Source organism: Mytilus galloprovincialis, chromosome 1 (assembly GCF_965363235.1).
Source record: "Mytilus galloprovincialis chromosome 1, xbMytGall1.hap1.1, whole genome shotgun sequence".
Taxonomy (NCBI): Eukaryota; Metazoa; Mollusca; class Bivalvia; order Mytilida; family Mytilidae; genus Mytilus; species Mytilus galloprovincialis.
The window spans coordinates 7,039,161-7,056,332 of NC_134838.1; the positions used below are offsets into that span (position 1 = coordinate 7,039,161).

The window sequence follows — 17,172 nt, forward strand, 5'->3', positions numbered from 1 at the left end:
ACCCTAAAAAACATGTACATGTATAAGTGTAAATTTAGTCCAGTAGTATATTATTAATTGATATTGGACATCGATTTAAGACTACAACCAATCAGGCGTCGTTTTGGCAAAACATGACTTCAAATTAGACGTCGATTTTGGTCGTCGATTTGAGAATGAGCAGTCAGATTTGGACGTCGATTTGAGAATGAGCAGTCAGATTTGGACGTCGATTTGAGAATGAACAGTCAGATTTGGACGTCGATTTGAGAATGAGCAGTCAGATTTAGACGTCGATTTGAGGAACGGACATTGATTAGAGACTGATCCTTAATCTGAGTCTAACATAGATACTGAGCTAAAAAAGTTTTGCAACAAAAATATAAAATTTTATTTTATCACAAAATCATAAAAACATAATTTTAATAATAACAAAATTGAATTAAGACATGTCAGAAAAAACATGCATGTTTATCACTCACATTCACTAGTTATTTCTTTGTATGGAGTGCATTAGGGTCAAAATGCAGAAATGAGTATAGTGTCATTCAAAATGGATTTCTCGTCCATGCTCCTTGTGTATCGATAACAGATTGGCAAACACTCCAGTATCTGCCCTTAGTCTATGCACTACTTGTGTGGCCGGAATAAAGTTGTCACATGTTGACGTTAAGCGAAGGTAGCCCTCCTCCATTGACGTTAGTTTTTTAGATCTTGGCCTATCCTGTGCAGCTGCAATTTGTCGATATTTGTTTGTTAGTCTCTTAACATTTGACCTATGCACATTAAATTAAGCCTCAACGTCGGCAACACTCATTCCGGCATCAACCATTCCAAGAGCTTTCTGACGGTCATTTTCGGGGACGACTGGTTGACGCCCAATGCATTTTTTTTTCTAACTAATGGTGTGTCTCTGAACATTAGTGAAAACAAAATTTCAAATTTCGTTCTAAAAGAACAGGTAGAGAAGGTAAAACATCAAATACATGTGCAAAGCTTAAATGGTGCGAAATCAATCACCAGGGAAAAAAGTATGACTGTTTAAAATTACAGGTAGACCTTAGGTTTATGAGGGTCTGGATGGGGGGTCTGTCATTCTGTAAACATTTAATTTTCATCCCTTTTTTCTCTAATCTTCAAAAACTTAGACCAAGCATTTCTCTAATCTTCATTTTGTTTGCCCGTTATTTTTTAAGGGCATTATTCTTTAATCATTTAACCCCATCCAAACCCTCGTTTATATCAATGATGTTTTTTAAAAAAATTTTGGCAGAAACAACCAAAAAAAAAAAGTGAAAAAAAAAGTGTTGCTAAACTTTTTTGGCTCAGTATATGTCACTGACCTCAATCAAATGCATGCAGGGACTCGGGTCCAGATCTAGTATTGGACTGTTTTCAGAAGTTGATAAAAGTTGAAAAATTGAAGAATTTTACATGCACATGTCTATTGTGATGAGGCTTGGTATCATTAAAAGAAGATAAAGGCAAACTTTGCTTATAGAACACTTCATTAAGTAAATCACATCTGGCCAAAAGTAGGTTAGTCTGAATCATATTTCATACTCCATCTTCTTATGTGTTAAAAAAATGCACAAAAGCTCTAGGCTTGAACGAAAATGTGCATCTTAGAATTCTGAATCAAAGTAAAATTTAGTAGGGTAATGGAAGTAGAGGTAACTTAGATGTAGGACCCTGAGGGCTGATATTAATAAGTTAGTTGGTAGCTTATAGCTTTTTGGGCTTCACTGACTATGATTAATGTTTAAAGCACCAAATGATGTCCTGCCTTGGAACATTGCATAATATGATGTAACATGGTAGAGTTATTGGTGCTAATTTCATTGAATTTATATTCATAGATTAATTGATATGGCTATAAAATAATTTTCTGTAGTTCAGCAGGGAATGGGTAAGCAATGTCAATTTTAAATGTTATAAAAAAAATCCAGGAGGTTTGATTAAAACATTTATTTTCTTAGCTGATAAAGAGTTATGTTTGCTCTTAGATTGAAATAGTGGCTTGAAATGCTTAATATACTTTCTTTTGAACTTTGCTCAGGATATTTGTATACTTAATTTGATACACACCATAAGTATCTTTATCTGTTCTTATTATTGTTATATTTTATAGTTTTTTTTTGTTGTTGAATACATTTAAGCAACTGTTATTGTGTTAACACATACATATAGTGTAATTCAATTTTCACAGCTGTGTTAGTAACACATATTTGCAAGAATTATTGTTCTAAAATATATTTAGTTTTGGTTCAGTGTTTTCAGTTTACCATTAAGACATTTATTCATTCCAAAGATCTAAAAATCCAATATCAAAGATGCAAAAGTTTTATTTTATTCTAAAGTAGCAATTTCATTTGGTATTTAAATGGAAATAGAATAACAGTACTTATGAAAGTAGACTGTATTTAGTGTTATCCTTCGGAAATTTAAAAAAAATGGGGAAAAAAAGTTGTATACATGTATGAGTTAGAATTGAAATAAAATTGGACATTATATTTTGTAATGACTTCATTATCAGCTGTCATACATTGTATTTATATAACCCCTTCACATGGACACATAAACAATGGCATTACTTCAAACTGATATAACCGTAGTTACAGATGTAGACTTTACTTATGTTATTCTAAAGGTGATATAGAATGGTATGGTTAGTGTGTTTACTTGGGATTTATTTACATATATATATTAATGTTGTATTGTTAACACTTGAAATGAATAAAATGTTCAAATATTACTGATTTTCATTACAATGCCACCAAAATGACAAGTTGACTGGTTTAAGTCAAAAATCTAGTTCTTATATTAAAAGCATTTTTAGGACAAAAATAATTTGAAAAGGAACACTGCTTTGCACAAGACCAACATGATGAGTCAGATGAATATAAAGTTCCAATTTCTGCATAAAGACTTGTCACTCTACTGGAACTCTGGGCTGTCCAATCTTGGTTCATACTCCTTAATATCTTGTGCTATGGGGAAAGCAGCAAATACCCATTTGAAAACTTTTGATTTAACCTGGCTGAGCATAGAACCCATGACTTCTGGACTCTTGTTGCTTATGAGATGATCTTTCTAATTTTTAAGCCAAATTAGACTTTTGACCCCAATTTCACAGTCCACTGAACATAGAAAATGAAAGTGGGAGTTTCAGGTTAAAGTTTTTGGTCAAGGTAGTTTTTGATGAAGCTGAAGTCCAATCAACTTCAAACTTAGTACACTTGTTGCTTATGATATGATCTTTCTAATTTTAATGCCAAATTAGATAATTACCCAATTTCACGGTCCATGGAACATGGAAAAGGATAGTGCGAGTGGGGCATCCGTGTACTTTGGACACATTCTTGTTAGGAAATTACATCTTCAGTAAATTTTGAATAAGAGTAATCTCCTATTTTATGTTTTCTGATATTTTATCTACGGTAGTGTTCCTTTATCCAAATAAAAAATATGATATCATGCTGTAAAGTTTGACATGTGCTTGTTATTCCATCTCCTTAGGAAGTAAAATAGATAAACTCAAACTGGGAGCAAATATGTTTGTGACATTGATATGTAAATATAGTTTATCAGGTCAGAAGTAATCTTTTGCTTTTTATGGTGGATATTGCTGTGAAAATGTTAAATTATCAAACAGATTATAATTTTAAACTGGTTAGTGATGAAGTATAATAAGAGACACGTGACCTTGAGCAAACTCATATTAGTTGTCTTGTGTACTTATTTAAAAGAAAAGTGCATAGTAACCATACAATTTTGGCATCCATGTATAGTAAGCCAACATCAGTGAATTTTCTTTAAACAGGAAATTATCTCTTAAATTTAGAGAAGACCTTTGATTTCTTAATTTTATATCATGGTGTGTTGTTCATGACTTGAGTTGGTGTGAAATATAAACTAAGTGATATTACACATTATATTAACAGATTTACAGCTCAGAAAAGTAACGTCAATAGACCACTTTCGAGTTTGTCCTTCATCGGAAAAAAATTATGCACGCCTTTGTGACGTCATTTACCAGTTAGAGGGAATTCCCTGTATCCCTGTACTATTAACGTTCATCAAGCATCTTAGTGATAGTCATTATGAAGGATAAACTAGAAATAATGTTTGTTCGTAGGTACCTTATGACAATTCCCTAATGACAGCAGAGCTGAAGGTCAATTATGAAAATTCAATTTGCCGAATAATTCATACAATATAGCATCATAATTTTGCAACCTCTTGCTCAACATTGGAACATAAGTGATGATGCCCCTGAATGCATGAATAATGTTCACTAAAACCAAAGTTTTTGACAGAAGTGCATCAAAGGTTGTCTATTTTTCATTGTTTCATGAAAGAAATTTTCAAAAGAATTTCAGATAAAAAGATTTTTATTCTTGGTAACAAAAATATTATAATATGAGGTTAAAAATATGTAACACAAGCAAAAAAACAAAATTAAAATATAAAACAAAAATATTACAGGTACAAATATCAGATCAGCTGATCTTAAAACAAAAACTATAAAAACAAATGACCAGATTGTATATAGACACATTATTTTTATAAATTGAATCAAAAACTTCAAAGAGGACTAAATAATATCTACTAAATATATCAAATGGTTTTGAAGTGATCATGTAGACTTTAAGACATTACTTACAGAATATATTTCATTAACAAAATTCTGAAAATTAATGCAAAATTCCATGACAAGGTTAGCCCTGGATTCTGCTGGATTTCAAATCTTATATGGGAATAGATACTAGAAAAAATAATAACGGTAAAGAAACCTAAAGGATTCAAATTTAATGTGTTCATCACCAAATGATTTTTTATGGTTTAAAAAAAACGAAAAATTATAAGTGGGGCAATTTTTTTCATTTGACAAGTCACAAGTCTGCAATATACAATATCGTTAGCTACTGAGAATTTGTAATTATTTCAGATTCTGGGAGAACAGCTTTAATATGAGAACATTTAGATTAATTTCTTATTATTAATATCCTTAACACTTTGGACAAGCCTGTTAAACGTCAACATTAATCATTAGAAAAATAAAGTGCTATTGTATATACAATATGATCTTTTTGGCAGATTATGTTCGGGAGAGGATCAATTTCACCATTGTCTGAATACATTAAGAAGTTAAAATAATAAATGCAACAATGATATAAAGGGTAACCAACATATCAAATACCCGTAAAAACTAGTACAGGATTAAACATCTATTATAAAGCATTTTAATACTGACTGATATTATATAACAAAGTGATGATACCCCTTTGTTGTTTAGAGGGTTCAAAAGGTCACCTGATCAAATATTTGACCATAATAATTAAGGCAAGTAAATTCTATAAATTACTACATATGGTGCTTTGCATCATTTTTAATAACACAGTTTATAAAAGTAATCATTTGGTTAATGCCCACAAAGCAAGCATCTAGCTTGGGAGAAGAAAAAAAAATGTCCAGGTTGTTCTGTCAGTTGTAACTGTTTTATTTTCGTGTCTCTGATTATGTCGCTTCTTGAAGATGAATCAAACATAAGGAATTATTTTTGTGAATTAAATCAAAATAATGCCCTCATCATAATTTCTCACTTTACCTTTCTGTAAATTCAAAAATTACTGCATGCATTTTTTTATGGCGATTTTTGAAGAATTGACAATAATGCAAGATTATTTATTGCGATTTCAGATAAAGCTACATGCAGATGTATGCATCAGATATCAGAATATGAGTTCTTACTTTTGCGCTGCTCAAACAGTCGCAATATTCAGATTAATAATAATTTCTGAATTTACAGTATCTAAATACATATAGTGTATATGTACATTTTATACAGTTATATTTATCTTGCCTCTACAAAACAGATAACAAAAATAACTAAGAAACACATACATGTACATTTTACAGTTATTTATCTTGCCTCTACAAAACAGATAACAAAAATAACTAAGAAACACATACATGTACATTTTACAGTTGTTTATCTTGCCTCTACAAAACAGATAACAAAAATAACTAAGAAACACATACATGTACATTTTACAGTTGTTTATCTTGCCTCTACAAAACAGATAACAAAAATAACTAAGAAACACATACATGTTCAATTTTCATGTAACACTTTTATCAGTTTTCTTTGGTTTAAGTGAATCATAAAAATAAATGTTGTATAAACTTTATTAAAACAAAGATGAACAGGATTTCAATCAATTTAATGGATTGTAACAAAGGCACATTTTTCACACACAGCTTGCCCTGCTAAACCGGATCCTTTTGAAAAGATTTAATTGTTGTGATTTTGTAAGATTTCCACATGAAACATTGGATATCATGTTTTTAATTGATTGACAGCAACCCAACAATAATAAATACAAAAGTTAAATGACTCAAGTTTAGATAGCTAATTTAATTGACTAAAATACACTGTTATGATTTATATAAAATTAAGTAGATGTGGTGTGAGACAACTATCCACCAATACTTTAGAAAGGCTTAATAACAGATAATGCAAGATACATTAAGGTTTTCTTTTGTTGTGAGTATACTGTTTAGAACAAAATTTAATCATACTGGTTACCTGAGATCAATAGTGTTAACAGTTGTAATTTATTTGGTTTATTATGTAAAAAATATGACACATACAAATATTTCTATAAATTCTGTAATACTAGCAGATACAAATATAATGGCAAGCATTTGTAGTTTTATCAAACGTTAATATACAAAAATAATTAATACTGATACTTTTAAGCAACATTTCTAATTAGACTGTATTTCATAAGTTGATGTATTATACTTTGGTTTTCTCATTGTTATCATATTTTCAAAAATCTCTTTAATTTCCATCATGAATTTTGCTACAGCCTTTTCTTTTCAAGATACTGGACCAAAACGCTATCAAGTTTTAACTTTGATGGTTTACCCAGAAATTCCCAGTGATCAGAAACCGTATTTAAAGAACATAAATTTAAAAGAGATTTTTAACCTGCTTTTTTGTGTGGCATGCAGGATTTTGTAATTTTGTTTATCTAATTTTGATTTGAATATAATTACTAAGTATTTTATTTTTTCCTGTTTTGTGTCATACAATATTTTGTTGTATTAATTTTTAAATTTTCATGCTATAGAAGGACTTGTTATAATTTGGTTATGTTTAGCAAAAGTTTTTGGTAATATGTTGATGATGTGGGAAGGTCATAAGCTAAACAGGCTTAAAAAATGCCTTTGTCAATTTACAACTTGCATATCATACTTTAACCAACACAGATTTTAATTTTCCATTTGTAGGCAGAAAAATATCCAATTAGGTTTCAAACATGTCATCATATTCTTACATGGCACAATAGTTATTAATAAATTACACCCCATCTAACAGTTTAATTTATAAATATTTTTTCTTTCTCATAAATAGGCATTTGTAAAAGTACCTAACATTATCTAAAATGACACAAAAGCGAATCATAATCAATAATCAATTCTTAAGTATAACTATAAATTACATTGAATAAAACATAACAATTCTGAAGGTTATTTAGTTGGTGTACCAAGCAAATACAAATATAAATGAAAATATCCATTAAAAGAAAGAGGTAAAATATAAAATTAAAAAAAAAACCTTTCTTTTCATGATTATGAGTTCACATTTATCTAAGATTGAGAATTCTGTTTGTTAATAAAACTAATGTACAATGTCCATGTTGTCTTAATTTCTTTCAATGTACCAACAATGGAAATAACTTGAAGTGTAGCAAACCTTAGGTTATCAACCTCAATTTATATACAGGTTTGTAAATTATTTGTAGACATTGTTTTAAAAAAAAATAATTTGAAATAAATTTACATGGGAAGAGTAATCAGGAGAGTAACTCTATATTCGCTAACATGCACCGCATCTGATCACAGAAAATTTTGAGAAATAAAAAAAAAATTCTTCAACCCTTTTCATTATTTGGGCATCAACATTATATGGACCCAGCTATGCCCCTGGTATTTTCATTTCAATTTATCATTTAAAAAAAATATCTTTTTACAATATTTTTTCAATACCTACTGGCCAAGTACCCATGAAGTAAACAGATCAGTAAAGATTGGTTTCACAGCATAAACTAAAACTTATGTCATAGCATAAAAATATAGGAATGTTTGAAACATCAATGGAAATATTAACTCCAAAAACCAGTACTAAATTTATTATATGCTACTTTTATACAAGTTTACTGTAAACTCAGAAATTATTGCAATGTTTTTATAATGGTGAAAATTGCTACAGGGTTATCATCAAAATGATTAAATCTTGCATTTTGAAATTTTTTATGTGAAACAAACAAGATTTTTCTGAATATCGCAAAAATAAAAATCGCATTTTAGTCTAAAATGACAAAATCGCAATAATAAATGCACGCAATAATTTCTAAATTTACAGTATTCTTAATTTGTGATGTTATTCTTCTATTTAAAACCCATGATACTATCATCTATGGCAAGGCCATCATAAAATTTCACAAAATAAAATAACTTCCAACAAAGTCAATATATACTCTCATATCGGTAAGCAGAGGTCTACGAACTGAGAATATAATAATAATATGCTATTCAACAAATGTATAAGGTATGCATACTAGTGTTTTGTTAAACTTTAAAACTAATATCAACATTTTTTCCAAAATGTATATAAGCATATATCACAAGAAAACTTTACCTTAATATGCTAGTCATATTACATAAAATTTGGTGTATTTGCTGACATTTTATCATTGTACATCTAGGAAACAGAAACAAGAACATCATGTTTGTCCTTTGGTCTTACAGCAGACTTGACAAGGTCATCTTCTTCTTCTACTTGATTCAAATCATAAAATACTTCTAATAAACACCCAACACTCCAAGCCTGGGCAGCACAACTGTCTCGACAATACTGAAAAAGGAAAACTATTTTAAGCATACAAATAAAAAAAAAAAACATCACAGCATTTTTATATTTATTTTACATCAAACATGTTCCTTTTAATAATGATTTAATCATCTTGAATTAACTTAAATATACACAATGATAAAGGGATTGCATTAAACATTACCATAAAACTACAAACTGAAGGATCAAGAAAAATCGAAGAGAGAATACATTCAATTATCAATTTATATTGATTATTATCCTCCATTTAAAAAAATGAAAACTTTTTTTTTTCACAATTAAAAAAATGGAAAACAAACAGAATTAAAAGCCATCTATTTTAAATCCCCACTTGATTAATAATACATACAGATCCGTGTGAATTAGTTAATTCTGGTAATGATTGCCATGGAGAACCTGTAAGATGCTCAAAATGTACTGTCATTTTAGATTTGATATATCCCATAGTCTGTTTCCTTATTCCTGGTATTCTCTTTTCTAGTTTGTCAGCAAAGATTAATTTAGCTCGTAAGAAGTAACCCATCAGCCAAACCCATTCCTACAAAATATGTAATAGAATATATATTTACATTTAAGGAAACAATTGTTTTTAGGAATGATAACATTGCTATCCAAATTTTTGTGTCTGAAAGATGGAAGGGGTATTATAAAGGCTATATATGGCCCCTAAAGTGGCAAAAATAGAAAAGTTCTTCTTTCCTTTCAAAATCATGTTAGTTTTACTATTAGAAAAATAAATGGGTTTATTTAATCTGGACACGTCAGTTCCTGTGATGTCATAATGATTCCATACACTTGTTAAAATTAACATGTCTTAAATGAAATGGATATTTTTTACACATAGTTTTTGGCATAATTAGTAATGAGACAAATCCTAACTCCAAAAGTATTCTATCAACATTAACACCTTTGTATAGAACTTGTGTAGCAAAATATTTTTGTGGTAAAACCTTGACCCATATCATTATTTAAATGTAAATTTTTTTTAAATTGAGCTTTTTGACATATTTGTCAGTTTCGCATGAGTACACGAGTTTTGTGTAAATGTTTTCCTTTGGTGTCATTATGGTTCTTGTACCTATATGTTGTAAATGTGTGTTTTGGTTATTTCCAAGTAAAGGAACATTGTTATTATTATATTAAGAGAGTTTATACAAGTTGTCAGAAGTTATTTCTAGTATTTAGTATATTGAATGAGTAATTAACGTACGTTTTACTTTATGTTATTAGCTGTATCGATAACGTCGTATATGGCGCAACTTTGTCATGTATTGTTCAGAACGTTACCGTTGGGTCAATATTTTAAGCGTGAACCCAAAAGTGTTCATTTATGAGTTCTTAACTGAAAGAATTGATATGTCTAGATTTGTTTATTTATAAGGTTGTATTATTATAAGCATTTTGAGTCGAGGACTCCTATATTTTATGTAAGCGTTTTCCGTTATGTTACGTTATGTTTTTCTTCCTGCTTAGAATATTTACTTCCGGTAATTTGAAATAAATACGAGTGCAACGTCACGTTCGTCAGTCTTTGCTGTGTTTACTTTTGGCTTGCAGCAAGGCTCGTCCCGGGGGTTCCTAGAGGTAAGAAGCAGCGCATTAGCTGTATGCCTCGCATTTTATATTACAAGTAAGGGTTATAATTTAGAGGTAAGAAGCAGCGCAGATAGCTGTATGCCTTGCATATTTATTTATATTGTCAAGTTAATCCCAGTTGGTCCGTACGAAAATACAAGTAAAAGACTATTATTTTAGTAGCTCCGCCCGTATGTAAATTATATATATTATTGTTGGAATATTGTACTTGTATGGAAATATATCGGCTGTTTAATAAAAGTATCATTTTTACTATTGACTAGTTATTCACGCTACCAATGATGAGAGAGAACAGACAACAGTTTTGACGTCCGTATTTATTTATTACCCCGTGCATTTACTAGTTTTATGAGATATTCGTATTTGCTGGCTTTATAACTATATCAAAACATAGCAAGAAGCAGAAATTACGACAATGGTGGCAGCGGTTTAGTTCTCACGTTTCAAGGAATTTGGCACGTCTATTTTTAGAAATATTACTGTGTATGGAACACAGTAAGTGACATATATTGTGTATGGAGTGCATTTCGCTCTATACATTATACTGTGATAAGTGGCTTATTTTGGAAAATACAGAAGTGCATTTAGCTTCTGATTTTTTTTTTTAAATATATTAAGGAGGTGCATTTAGCTTCCTAGAAAGAAAAAAGAATATTTAAAAAGGAGGTGCATTTAGCTTCCTAGAAAGAAAAAAGAATATTTATAAAGGAGGTGCATTTAGCTTCCTTGGCATAATTTATTATTGTTTGTTTTAAACATGGATCTTAGAAATAGAAAATTCCCAGCTCCAATTTTTGGAAGGGGGGAAAGTATGAAAAATGTGATTATTTCACAGAGCGGAACTGTTGAGACCTGTAATTTAATGGATTTGGTCATAGAAGATGATGTTAATTTATCCACCTCCAGCCCCACAGTAAGTCCTATGACCTCGCCTGTGCAGAATACGGTTGAGGAAAGTAAGACGAATTTGAATGATAACGATATTATTGCGATTCTAATGGACATTCAGAGACAATTAAAAAATCAAAATGACAGATTTTCTGAGATGAGCACGCAAGTTAAGCTAAATCAGGAAAGTATAGCTCAGTTAGTAATTGCAAGGGGTAACCATGTGGCTGAAAATAACACCAATACTCAGAATTTTAGTCAAAATAGCATAGGCCTTAACATGACCACAACTGAACAAACTAACCAGGTATCAGTGACCCAACAGTTAGCAGCTGGTCCAAGTACCGATAACACTTATACACCACGCCCAGTTAGTACACATGATGTAAGAGAAAGTAGTCGTGTTCAGCAACTACAAAGGGAAGAACCAAAACCTAGAAGTCCACTCTTTGATGGTAAGGGGGATTTCAAGGCCTTCTGGACACAGTTTAGGTTATTGGGTAGTAGGTTCAATTGGTCCAGCGACAGACAAGTAGAGGAGCTCATTTTAAATAGTCTTAGAGATGACGCCTTGGTATTTGTAAATGAGCTTCCTGTTGCCTTTCACAGAGACATACAACAAATACATGATGCCATGTCACAGAGATTTGGGGATCACATTTTACCAGAGACGTATATGACCAATTTGCAGTTTATCAAACAGGGTCAGAAAGAAAGCATACAAGAATATGCTTCTCGTGTTGAGTGGATGGTAGGTAAGGCATACCCTGATGTAAATGACTCAAATTTGCTGGACCGTTTTAAAACAGAACACTTTATTAAGGGTCTGCCAGACCAGTCACTATCATATGAAGTCCTCATACAGAAACCAGCAACATTGCAGGATGCAATAAATATAGTAACATGGCACGCAAGTTGTAGAAAAAATGTAGGCAAAAATTGTAATGTCAGACAGGTAAATACTTATGAAAATTTCACAGCACAAGGGAAAACGGAAGACTTCGAGGTATGTAGGACAGAGAGTCCAAACCAATATGTAGCTAATGCAGAATTTAAAACGGGCTTAGACGAGTTGATTGATTTTGAAGACATTAAGAAAGACCAATTAAATGCAAACAGCAGTTACCGAGTAAATACATGTTACTCATGCCACCAGGAGGGACATTACAGCAGAGATTGTCCTTTCTCAAGAGGAAAAAGAGGGAAACCAGAAAATATGAATACTTTCGGAGGGAACCCGCAGTTTGGATTTATAAGTCAGGGTTATCAGAAATAGTTAGGACTATATAGCAGATAAGCCTACACTGGCCAAATATCAGAGTATTTTTGTGTAGATTCAGATTTTTTATAATGTTGATATGGAACTTGTGTGATTTTTTTTGTTATTGATAAAATGTATAAGTGATTCATGTTTTATTGACAAGACTTGTAATATTAGTTTATACACTGAGTACATTAAGCACAAATATGTAGAGTATACAGTATTATAGATTTTTACACTTTTGAAATATATTGTGGTATTGAAATTGTTTTTGAGATTTTCAGAAAACAGGTTATTTTTTATCAGAATCTGGAATTTGATGGTCCTATTGAATTGTTGTTGTTGTTGCAGTAAAGATTGTTTAATACTATTTTGGTGGGAAGCTGCTTTCGGTGGGTGTATATTGGCAGTTGGGATACTTTAGGTGCCATTTTTGTTTTGGTGCGAGAATAAGTTAAGGCTAATGATTAGTCTAGATTGCAATATACATTTAGGTTACACCATGGGTATGCTGAGCTATAGTCTACACCATTTTAGATATTTCTCGGGGAATACAGATGACCATTTTTTATTCTTTTGTACTAATTTTTATACTTATGTTTGTATGGTGCATCAGTATCGAGGTTGTGTATATATTTATACACGGTGGTACCCTTGACTGTGGTATAGTACTAGATAGGACATCTGTAGGCTTATAGTTTATAGCCGGTTGTTTAGATGAAGTTTAGCTTCATAATGTTTTATAATTCCAGCGTCTGATAGAATTGAGAATTTTGGATTGAACTTTTAATGGAGTAACTGTATATTAGTGCTGTAACTGGATGAAAAAAAAGAACTTTGTTTTTCATGATTCTTTATTGTTATATAAATATAAGAGAAGATATTTATACATGTTATACATTGAAGGAAATTTTAAATAAAACGTGTGTTTTGCCTTTAAAGTATTAACAGGCGCATTAGTTTGTTGACGCAGATATTGCTTTTTAAGATAACATTAACAGGCGCAGTAGTTTGTTGATGTATGTTTAAGTTTAAAGTTAGCTTAAATATTTGTTTGTTTTTTATAAATTGGAGATGAGCAAAAATTGTTTTATTTTCATGATAGAGTATTAATGTGAAAAGAATTTGTAAATGTACTCTCAGAATTGACAAGACATATTTCGAGGACGAAATGTATTCTGGGGGAGAGGCAGTGTTGTAAATGTGTGTTTTGGTTATTTCCAAGTAAAGGAATATTGTTATTATTATATTAAGAGAGTTTATACAAGTTGTCAGAAGTTATTTCTAGTATTTAGTATATTGAATGAGTAATTAACGTACGTTTTACTTTATGTTATTAGCTGTATCGATAACGTCGTATATGGCGCAACTTTGTCATGTATTGTTCAGAACGTTACCGTTGGGTCAATATTTTAAGCGTGAACCCAAAAGTGTTCATTTATGAGTTCTTAACTGAAAGAATTGATATGTCTAGATTTGTTTATTTATAAGGTTGTATTATTATAAGCATTTTGAGTCGAGGACTCCTATATTTTATGTAAGCGTTTTCCGTTATGTTACGTTATGTTTTTCTTCCTGCTTAGAATATTTACTTCCGGTAATTTGAAATAAATACGAGTGCAACGTCACGTTCGTCAGTCTTTGCTGTGTTTACTTTTGGCTTGCAGCAAGGCTCGTCCCGGGGGTTCCTAGAGGTAAGAAGCAGCGCATTAGCTGTATGCCTCGCATTTTATATTACAAGTAAGGGTTATAATTTAGAGGTAAGAAGCAGCGCAGATAGCTGTATGCCTTGCATATTTATTTATATTGTCAAGTTAATCCCGGTTGGTCCGTACGAAAATACAAGTAAAAGACTATTATTTTAGTAGCTCCGCCCGTATGTAAATTATATATATTATTGTTGGAATATTGTACTTGTATGGAAATATATCGGCTGTTTAATAAAAGTATCATTTTTACTATTGACTAGTTATTCACGCTACCAATGATGAGAGAGAACAGACAACAGTTTTGACGTCCGTATTTATTTATTACCCCGTGCATTTACTAGTTTTATGAGATATTCGTATTTGCTGGCTTTATAACTATATCAAAACATAGCAAGAAGCAGAAATTACGACACTATATCTGGATTTGCATCATGCTTAAAATGTGTCATTTTTATGGGCTTAAATGTTATTTCCAATATACTCACAGGACCATTATGGTAGTTAAAACCGTGAGCTACTTTAGGATCATTAGAGTCATTGCTGTTATCATAATCTGCTACATATGACCAGTCACTGTAATACATAAAACTTATCATAATCTGCTACATATGACCAGTCACTGTAATACATAAAACTTATCATAATCTGCTACATATGACCAGTCACTGTAATACATAAAACTTATCATAATCTGCTACATATGACCAGTCACTGTAATACATAAAACTTATCATAATCTGCTACATATGACCAGTCACTGTAATACATAAAACCTTTATATATAACAAATCTGCTACATATGACCAGTCACTGTAATACATAAAACCTTTATATATAACAAATCTGCTACATATGACCAGTCACTGTAATACATAAAACCTTTATATATAACAAATCTGCTACATATGACCAGTCACTGTAATACATAAAACCTTTATATATAACAAATCTGCTACATATGACCAGTCACTGTAATACATAAAGCCTTTATATCATAATCTGCTACATATGACCAGTCACTGTAATACATAAAACCTTTATATATAACAAATCTGCTACATATGACCAGTCACTGTAATACATAAAACCTTTACATATAACAAATCTGCTACATATGACCAGTCACTGTAATACATAAAACCTTTATATATAACAAATCTGCTACATATGACCAGTCACTGTAATACATAAAACCTTTATATATAACAAATCTGCTACATATGACCAGTCACTGTAATACATAAAACCTTTATATATAACAAATCTGCTACATATGACCAGTCACTGTAATACATAAAACAAAGCCTTTATATATAACAAATCTCAAGTGAATGACATATAAAATATTTTGAGAAGTATCTAGAAATTATCTAAATTCAACGTTATATATCATTCTGATGTTATCTAAGTTGATTCATCTAAACAAAATACCGAACTTTTAAAGAACTTTTTTTTTAATTCAAACCTTTTAATAAATCATTTAAAATGATCCAACTATCATGTAAACTGAAGGTTTTATTATTAAGTAAAATCTGGTATTTTCATTACCTTGGATCTAATGTTTTGACACCTAAAGGTCCAACTAGAATATCCTGTGCTTGTTTCAGAGCAGTCCATGCATTTTCTGGAGTAAATAGTTCTGGTGCCTGAAACAGATCAATATATCAAAGTAACTCTAAAGGAGCAAGCTTGATATCTTACATTGATGTATAATTGTTTATACAAAATTGTCCATTTAAAAAACATAGAAGCTAATATTGTGATGTAATATACTCAATCCATTCATTGAACTACGAGTACATGCAGTGATATACTCAATACTGGTACACATTTCTTTTTAGATGAACAACATCAATACATACTTTTCTACTATGACCTTTTAACATTATTAGTTGCAGACATGAACTGAGTCTTAAGTGCTTCTTGTTTTGAACAAATTCATTATTTCACAGAATTAGACAAGGAAGATTGTCAACATTTCTAAATGCTTTTATAACCATGATGTCATTGTCTTACTTTTCACAGTTAGTCTGAAATCAACATATCTTATTACTCAGTGTCTGTATTGTAGTAAATCTATTTTAAAAACTCACCACGGCCATAGCCACAAAGAAATTTGGTCTTAATTGAAAATCTGCAAAGAATGGTTTGGCAAAGTAAGAATCTTTATAGATCCCTCGTTTGTTTATCAGTTCTGGGTGAGGTTCCCTGTCAGGCATTGGTGTAGAGTTGATCCAAAAAAATTCTTCAAAATTAGATTGTATCTTTTCTTCCCATTCTTTGAATGTAACTTTTACATCAGCACCTGAAACAATATAATGTAACTTTGAAGTAGAAGTGAAACTGACATTTTTATTAAAAGCCATCTTATAATACATTCTTGCCCCACGTAGTAGCTGGGACATAATATCTTTTTTTCAAAAGACGTTTCACAATTACAGATCAAGGATGACATAATAAGCAAAGAAAGTAGAAACTAGTTTTTGGCCCCTCAATTTTGAAAAATATAAAGTACTATTAAATCTATTTGCATTATCTTAGCATTTTAAAGTATGCAACACTGAAAGAAATCAATTCTAAAAACATTTTTATTGATTTGAGTTTAATGTACAGTGGCAAATGTTACATGTATATTATGGTGAGAACATGTCTATGTGGTATGCATATAAATTTCTTATCTAGACTGACACATTGGAACTGTTTAAGAAGTCATAATGTTGTATGGTGACATCAGAAGAAGAAATAATTGCACTGATACTTAAAAATAAATATAAAATATTTCATTTACAATTAGATTTATACAATTTTGTCAT

General features: G+C 30.7%; 1 protein-coding gene across 5 annotated transcripts in view; it reads right to left on the reverse strand.

The window, feature by feature from the left end:
- Window positions 1-4,355: 4,355 nt before the first annotated feature.
- LOC143064295 (glycogen debranching enzyme-like) overlaps window positions 4,356-17,172 on the reverse strand; it is a 49,949-nt gene continuing 37,132 nt past the window's right edge. For 4 of the 5 annotated variants that reach the window (XM_076237036.1, XM_076237059.1, XM_076237051.1 and 1 more), the window contains 5 exons: window positions 16,453-16,664; window positions 15,908-16,005; window positions 14,845-14,932; window positions 9,255-9,443; window positions 4,356-8,908 (listed from right to left, as the gene is read on the reverse strand). In XM_076237036.1, coding sequence (XP_076093151.1) covers window positions 8,756-8,908; window positions 9,255-9,443; window positions 14,845-14,932; window positions 15,908-16,005; window positions 16,453-16,664 — 740 coding nt within the window. In that variant the 3' untranslated portion in view covers window positions 4,356-8,755. Of the gene's footprint in view, window positions 8,909-9,254; window positions 9,444-14,844; window positions 14,933-15,052; window positions 15,117-15,907; window positions 16,006-16,452; window positions 16,665-17,172 lie in introns of those variants that run through there. The other variant, XM_076237070.1, reaches the window with a different exon arrangement.